This window comes from Melospiza melodia, chromosome 25 (genome assembly GCF_035770615.1).
Source record: "Melospiza melodia melodia isolate bMelMel2 chromosome 25, bMelMel2.pri, whole genome shotgun sequence".
NCBI lineage: Eukaryota > Metazoa > Chordata > Aves > Passeriformes > Passerellidae > Melospiza > Melospiza melodia.
The window spans coordinates 10,223,971-10,231,623 of record NC_086218.1 but is presented as its reverse complement, the minus strand read 5'-3'; the positions used below and the strand labels follow the sequence as shown (position 1 = coordinate 10,231,623).

Genomic DNA, 7,653 nt, shown 5'->3' with positions numbered 1-7,653 from the left:
GTGGGTGGATGGTCAGTATGTCCATGTGTCCGTGTGTCCATGGGTCAGTGTCCATATGTCCATGTGTCCGTGTGTCCATGGGTGGCTGGTCAGTATGTCCGTACATCCGTGTGTCCGTGTGTCCATGTGTGGATGGTCAGTGTGTCCGTGGATGGTCAGTGTGTCTGTATGTCCGTGGATGGTCAGTGTGTCCGTGTGTCCATGTGTGGATGGTCAGTGTGTCCGTGGATGGTCAGTGTGTCCGTGTGTCCATGTGTCCGTGTGTCCGTGGATGGTCAGTGTGTCCGTGTGTCCATGTGTCCATGGATGGTCAGTATATCCGTGTGTCCGTGTGTCCGTGTGTGGATGGTCAGTGTGTCCATGGATGGTCAGTGTGTCCGTGTGTCCATGTGTGGATGGACAGTGTGTCCATGTGTCCGTGGATGGTCAGTGTGTCCGTGTGTCCATGTGTGGATGGTCAGTGTGTCCATGGATGGTCAGTGTGTCTGTATGTCCGTGGATGGTCAGTGTGTCCGTGTGTCCGTGTGTGGATGGTCAGTATATCCGTGTGTCCGTGTGTCTGTGGATGGTCAGTGTGTCCGTGTGTCCATGTGTGGATGGTCAGTATATCCGTGTGTCCGTGTGTCCGTGTGTCCATGTGTGGATGGTCAGTATATCCGTGTGTCCGTGTGTCCGTGTGTCCGTGTGTGGATGGTCAGTATATCCGTGTGTCCGTGTGTCCGTGTGTCTGTGGATGGTCAGTGTGTCCGTGTGTCCATGTGTGGATGGGCAGTATGTCCGTGTGTCCGTGTGTCCATGTGTGGATGGGCAGTATATCCGTGTGTCCGTGTGTCCGTGTGTCCGTGTGTGGATGGTCAGTATATCCGTGTGTCCGTGTGTCCGTGTGTCTGTGGATGGTCAGTGTGTCCGTGTGTCCATGTGTGGATGGGCAGTATGTCCGTGTGTCCGTGTGTCCATGTGTGGATGGGCAGTATATCCGTGTGTCCGTGTGTCCGTGTGTCCGTGGCTGCCCCACGCCAGCCCCGTCCCGGCCGCTCCGGAGCCACAAAGATCCTTTGTCCACCCTGGGGGGGGAGGGGCGGGCGAGTGACCGCGGGGGCGGGGCTACTGAGGGGGGGTGGGGCCTATCAGTGGACCCCTGCGGGCTAATGAGGGGCTCTGGGCTAATGAGGGGAGGGTCTGGGCTAATGAGGGGGGGTCTGGGCTAATGAGGGGGGGCTGGGTTAATGAGGAGAGGCTGGGTTAATGAGGGGGGGCTATGGGTTAATCAGGGGGCTCTGGGCTAATGAGGGGGGGCTCATTAATGAGAGGGGGTCTGGGCTAATGAGGGGGGTCTGGGCTAATGAGGGGAGGTCTGGGCTAATGAGGGGGGTCTGGGCTAATGAGGGGGCTCCGGGCTAATGAGGGGGGGCTCATTAATGAGAGGGGGTCTGGGCTAATGAGGGGGGGAGGGGCTGAGGCGGGGAGGGGGCTGGGCTAATGACGGCACCCCCAGGCTAATTATGGGGGGGGGGCGCCGAGCCGAGGGAGCGACCGGCATCCCTGGGCCAGCACAGGGGCCCCTGGGCTAATTAATGGAGGGCTAATTAATGAAGGGCTAATGATGGGGTGGGGGGGCTGTGATAATTCGGGGGGGTGCAGCTGAGCACGGGGGTCGGGGGGAGGGCTGGGCTAATGAGGAGCCCCCCCCGATTAACTATTTTGGGGGGTGTTGCGCTGATGATGGGGGCTTTGCGCTGATTTTGGGGGGGTTGCGCTGACGGTGGGGGCGAAGCCGATCCCGGGGGGGGGTTGGGCTGTCGCTGGCCACCCCCGGGCCGGGTGTCCGTGCTGTGGGGGGGGTGCCGGGGGGGGGCGGGGGCTCCCGGTATTTTTATCCGAGCGCGGCCGTTGCCGGGGAACAGAACGGGGCGGGGGGGGGGGGGACACGGAGAGCGCGGAGCGAGCGGGGCTGCGGCAGCGGTGAGAGCGGGCGGGGGGGCGAGGGGAGACCCCCGAACCGGGCCGGGCACCCCTAAACCCGACTACACCCCCCAAAATCCGCCCGTGCCCCCCCCCCCCCGAACACGACCGTGTCCCCCCAAACCCGGCCGGGCCCCCCCAAACCCGGTTATACCCCCCAAAACCAACTGGGCTCCCCTCAAACCCAACCGGGCCCCCCAAACGCGGTTATGCCCCCCCCAAACCCGGCTCTGCCCCCTAAACCCGGCTATGACCCTCCCGAACACGGCCGTGCCCCCCCCAAAACCGGCTGTGCCCCCCAAATCCGGTCGGGCCCCCCAAACCCAGGAATGAATGGGGAGGGAGGGAGGAATTGGGGGTGGTGCTTTAGGGACCCCCCCCCCCCCCAATCGGGGCACATGCGTGTGTAAAGGGGGGGTTGGGGAGGGTGGGGGTGTGCGCGTGACACGAGCGTGCATGAGCGTGTGAGCTTGGGGTGAGTGTGCAAGGGGGGAGCTCGGTGAGTGTGCAAGGCCCTGTCCCAGTTCCCCCCAGTTTGAGATCTCCATCTCCCATTTCCCCATCCCAGTCCCCCTGGTTTGGGGGTGCAATCCTCACATTCCCTCCCAGTCCCCCCAGTCTGAGGGCTCCATTCCCCCATCTCAGTTCCCCCAGTCTGGAGGGACCATCCCAACCTCCACGACCATCCCAACCTCCCCAGTCTGGTGCTTCCATCCTCCCAGTCTCCCCATCCCAGTGCCCCCAGTGTGAGGGTTCCATCCCCCCATTCCCTTCTCCCAGTCCCCCCAGTTTGGGGGTGCAATCCCCTCATTCCTCCCTCCCAGTTCCCCCAGTTTGGCACCTCCATCCCCCCATTCCCTCCTCCCAATCCTTGGGGGGGGTGCAATCCCCTCATTCCTTCCCAGTCCCCCCCAGTTTGAGGGCTCCATCCCCCCATTCCCCCATCCCAGTTCCCCCAGTTTGGGACCTCCATCCCCCCATTTCGTCTTCCCAATCCCCCCAGTTTGAGGGCTCCATCTCCCCATTCCTTCCCAGTTCCCCAGTTTGCCATCTCCATGCCCCCATTCCCTCCCCCCAGTCTTTGAGGGTGCAATCCCCCCATTCCCCCCATCCCAGTCATCCCAGTCTGAGATGTCCAATCCCCCTATTCCTCCTTCCCAGTCCCCTCCATTTGAGGTCTCTAGTGCCCCCAGTTCCCCCAGTTTGGCACCTCCATCCACCCATTTCCTCCTCCCAGTTCACCCAGTCTGAGGTCTCCATCCCCCCATTTACCCGTCCCAGTTCTCACCCCCTGTCCCCCGCAGCCGCCGCCGATGGCTCAGGACAACGCTGCCTTCTGCGGGGTCCCCGAGGGGGTCCCCACGGGGGTCCCGGCTGAGGCCAAGCCCCCTCCCCAGCCCCCCCAGGCCCCCAAACGCCGCCCGTGGGGGGCCGGGGGCGCCGCGGGGGCCCGGAAGCGGCAGCGCTACGTGGAGAAGGATGGCAAGTGCAACGTGCAGCACGGCAACGTGCGCGAGACCTACCGCTACCTGACCGACATCTTCACCACCCTGGTGGACCTCAAGTGGCGCTTCAGCCTCCTCATCTTCATCCTGGCCTACGCCCTCACCTGGCTCTTCTTCGGCCTCATCTGGTGGGTCATCGCCTACAGCCGCGGCGACCTGGAGCACCTGGGCGACCACACGTGGACGCCGTGCGTCAACAACCTCAACGGCTTCGTGTCGGCCTTCCTGTTCTCCATCGAGACCGAGACCACCATCGGCTACGGCCACCGCGTCATCACGGACACGTGCCCCGAGGGCATCGTGCTGCTGCTGCTGCAGGCCATCCTGGGCTCCATGGTCAACGCCTTCATGGTGGGCTGCATGTTCGTCAAGATCTCGCAGCCCAACAAGCGCGCCGAGACGCTGGTGTTCTCCTCGCACGCCGTGGTGTCGCTGCGCGACGACCGCCTGTGCCTGATGTTCCGCGTGGGCGACCTGCGCGACTCGCACATCGTCGAGGCCTCCATCCGCGCCAAGCTCATCCAGTCCAAGCAGACGCAGGAGGGCGAGTTCATCCCGCTCGACCAGACCGACCTGAGCGTGGGCTTCGAGACCGGCGACGATCGGCTCTTCCTGGTGTCGCCGCTCATCATCAGCCACGAGATCGACGAGCGCAGCCCCTTCTGGGACGTGTCGCGGGGGCAGCTGGAGAGGGATGACTTCGAGATCGTCGTCATCCTCGAGGGCATGGTGGAGGCCACAGGTAAAAGGGGTGGGGATGCCTTGGTGGGACGGGGACGGCTCGGTGGGACGGGGATGCCTCAGTGGCATGGGAACACCTTGGTGGCACATGGATGCCTCAGTGGCATGGGGATGACACGGTGGCACGTGGATGCCTTGGTGGCACGGGGACATCTCCGTGACACATGGATGCTTTGGTGGCATGGGGACACCTCGGTGGCACAGGGATGCCTTGGTGGCATGGGGACACCTTGGTGGCACAGGGATGCCTTGGTGGCATGGGGACATCTCAATGGCATGGGAATGCCTTGGTGGCATGGGGGACAGCTCGGTGGCATGGGGACACTTTGGTGACGCAGGGACACCTCAGTAGCACGGGGATGCCTCAGTGGCACAGGGACACCTCAGTGGAGCGGGGACACCTTGGTGGCACAGGGATGCCTTGGTGGCATGGGGACATCTCGATGGCATGGGGATGTCTCAGTGGCGCAGGGACACGGCGTCTTTGTGTGGGTTCATCCATGGGGATGTCATCTCCATGAGACACATGGTCTTTGTGGGGATGTATTGTCTTCGTGGGACATGTCATCTCCATGGGACACATCTGTGGGAACATCTCCATGAGGACACATCATCTCTGGGACACATCCATGAGGACACATCATCTCCATGGGGACATGTCATCTCAATGGGAACACCTCCATGAGGACACATCATCTCTGTGGGACACATCTGTGGGAACATCTCCATGAGGATACACATCATCTCTGTGGGACACATCCATGAGGACACATCTTCATGGGGACATCTCATCTCTGTGGGGACATCACCTCCATGGGGACCCATCACCTCCGTAAGAACATCTCCATGAGGACACATCATCTTCTTGGGGACATCTCATCTCCATGGGGACATCATCTTCTTGGGACCCATCACATCCATGGGGACACATCAGTGGGGACCTATCATCTCCACATGGATAGATGCCTTCAGGTATTGGGGTGCCCCATGCCCTGAGTGATTCAAGTATCGGGGTGCCTCAAATTCTGGGGGTTTCACAGACCGCTCCTACCAGATTTGGGGTTTCCCATGTCCTGGATTCTTCAGGTGTTGGGGTCCCCATACCCTGAGTGACTCAGATATTGAGGTTCTCTCTGTCCTAAGTGATTCAGGAATTGGGGTCTCCATTCCCAGAGTGACCCAGATATCGGGGTGCCCCCCACCCCATGCCCCCAGGGATGACGTGCCAGGTGTGCAGCTCCTACCTGGTGGACGAGGTGCTCTGGGGTCAGAAACCTTCAGGTGTTGGGGCCCCCATTCTCAGAGTGACTCAGATATCGGGGTGTCCCAAATTCTGGGGGTTTCACAGACCCCTCCTACCAGATTTGGGGTTTCCCATGTCCTGGATTCTTCAGGTGTTGGGATCCTCCCTGCCCTAAGTGACTCAGGTATTGGTGTTCCCCTGCCCCAAGTGATTCAGGTATTGGGGTGCCCCCAAATCTGGGGGTTTCACAGACCCTTCTTACCAGATTTGAGGTTTCCTGTGTCCTGGATTCTTCGGGTAATGGGGTCCCCACGCCTCAGAATTATTCAGGAATCGGGGTCCCCATTCCCAGAGTGACCCAGATGTCGGGGTGCCCCCCACCCCGTGCCCCCCAGGGATGACGTGCCAGGCCCGCAGCTCCTACCTGGCGGACGAGGTGCTCTGGGGTCACCGTTTCACGCCGCTGCTCAGCCTGGAGGAAGGCTTCTACGAGGTGGACTACGGCGGCTTCCACCACACGGTGCCCGTGCCCACCCCGGCCTGCAGCGCCCGCCAGCTGGCAGCCGCCGCCGCCCGCCGCGATGCCCACCTGTACTGGTCCATCCCCAGCCGCCTGGACGAGGCCGCGGCCGCGGGGGGCGAGGGGGACCCCGAAATGTCCCCCCGCGAGAGCAACGGGACCTTGGCCAGCCCCGAGTCGCGGTGATGCCACCAAAATCCCGGTGTAAATAGGGAAAAATCCCCCCTGTTACGGTGACGGTGGTGGGTTTGGGGGGTGTGAAGGTGGGTTTGGGGTGTCCATGGGTTTGTGGGGGCAAAAGGGGACCCCAAAATCCCCCATGAGAGCAACGAGACCTTGGCTAGCCCAAGGGCGGTGATGCCACCAAAATCTGGCTGTAAATAGGGAAAATCCCCCTTTTTATGATATTGGTGGTGGGTTTGGGGTGCCCATGGGTTTGTTGGGTGTCCCTGGGCTCAGGGGGCAAGGGGGACCCCAAAATCTCTCAGGAGACCAATGGGACCTTGGCCAGCCCCAAGCTGAGGTGATGCCACCAAAATCTGGGTGTAAATAGTGGAAAATCTCCCCAGTTATGGTGGAGGTGGTGGGTTTGGGATGTGAGTGGTGGATTTGGGGTGTCCCTGAGTTTTTTGGGTGTCCCTGGGTTTGTGGGGCCAAGGGGGACCCCAAAATCCCCCACAACAGCAACGGGAATTTGGCCAGCCCCAAGTCATGGTGATGCCACCAAAATCCGGGTGTAAATACTGAGAATCCTCCTTGTTATCATGGTGGTGATGGGTTTGGGGTGTCCCTGGGCTTTTTGGGGTGTCCCTGAGTTTTTGGGGGCAAGGGGGACCCCAAAATCCCCCACAAGAGCAGTGGGACCTTGGCCAGCCCCAAGCTGAGGTGATGCCACCAAAATCTGGGTGTAAATAGCAAAAATCACCCCAGTCATGGTAGAGGTGGTGGGTTTGGGTGTCCCTGAGTTTGTGGAGACGAATGGGGACCCCAAAATCTCTCAGGAGAGCAACGGGACCTTGGCCAACCCCAAGTCATGGTGATGCCACCAAAATCCGGGTGTAAATACTGAAAACCCCCCCTGTTATGATGGTGGTGGTGGGTTTGGGTTATCCCTGGGTTTGTGGGGGCAAAAGGGACCCCAAAATCTCTCAGGAGACCAACGGGACCTTGGCCAGCCCCAAGCTGAGGTGATGCCACCAAAATCCAGGTGTAAATAGCAAAAATCCCCCCCTGCTATGGTGGTGCTGGTGGGTTTGGGGTGTCCCTGGGCTCAGGGGGCGAGGGGGACCCCAAAATCGCCCAAAATCTCTCAGGAGACCAATGGGACCTTGGCCAGCCCCAAGTCGCGGTGATGATCCCAAAACACAAATTTATTTATTAAATATCCCCCCAGTTCTGATGGTGGTGGTGATTTGGGGGTGCGGGAGGTGGATTTGGGGTGTGCCTGGGTTTTTGGGGTGTCCCTGGGTTTGGAACCTCGGGGGAGGGGAAATCCAGAGGCTCCAGTGAGGAATTTGGGGTGAAATCGGTGTTCCCTGACCCCAAATCCTGCAGGGGTGGCAGGAAGGGGTCGGTGCCACCCCTCCGAGGACACGGGGACACCCAAAGGTGGGTTTGGGGTGTCCAAGGACATGGGGACCCCCAGGGTGGGATTGGGGTCTCTCCAAGGACATGGGAACCCC

At 61.0% G+C, this 7,653-nt stretch overlaps 1 protein-coding gene across 5 annotated transcripts; it reads left to right on the top strand.

Annotated features, from left to right (window-relative positions):
• The first annotated feature begins 1,923 nt into the window (after positions 1–1,923).
• Positions 1,924–7,367, top strand: KCNJ9 (potassium inwardly rectifying channel subfamily J member 9). 5 transcript variants are annotated; one of them, XR_010030558.1, is made up of 4 exons: positions 2,102–4,209; positions 4,672–4,803; positions 4,886–5,040; positions 5,847–5,983. XR_010030558.1 is itself a non-coding variant. In XM_063176390.1 (3 exons), exons 2-3 carry the CDS (start codon positions 3,276–3,278, stop codon positions 6,155–6,157), a joined length of 1,245 nt encoding a protein of 414 aa, XP_063032460.1. In that variant the 5' UTR covers positions 1,924–1,962; positions 3,267–3,275; the 3' UTR covers positions 6,158–7,367. The 5 variants fall into 5 exon arrangements, 4 of the variants coding, with proteins under 4 accessions (XP_063032460.1, XP_063032462.1, XP_063032461.1 ...); XM_063176390.1 differs by lacking the exons at positions 4,672–4,803; positions 4,886–5,040 and adding an exon at positions 1,924–1,962 and having other exon boundaries at positions 3,267–4,209; positions 5,847–7,367; XM_063176392.1 differs by lacking the exon at positions 5,847–5,983 and having other exon boundaries at positions 4,886–5,149.
• The last annotated feature ends 286 nt before the right edge of the window (positions 7,368–7,653 follow it).

Bases quoted from the DNA above. Each gene is read 5' to 3' on its own strand.
- KCNJ9 (XM_063176390.1), top strand. From the start codon at position 3,276: ATGGCTCAGGACAACGCTGCCTTCTGCGGGGTCCCCGAGGGGGTCCCC. The intron at 4,210-5,846 runs GTAAAAGGGGTG...CGTGCCCCCCAG, and splicing joins GGGCATGGTGGAGGCCACAG to GGATGACGTGCCAGGCCCGC.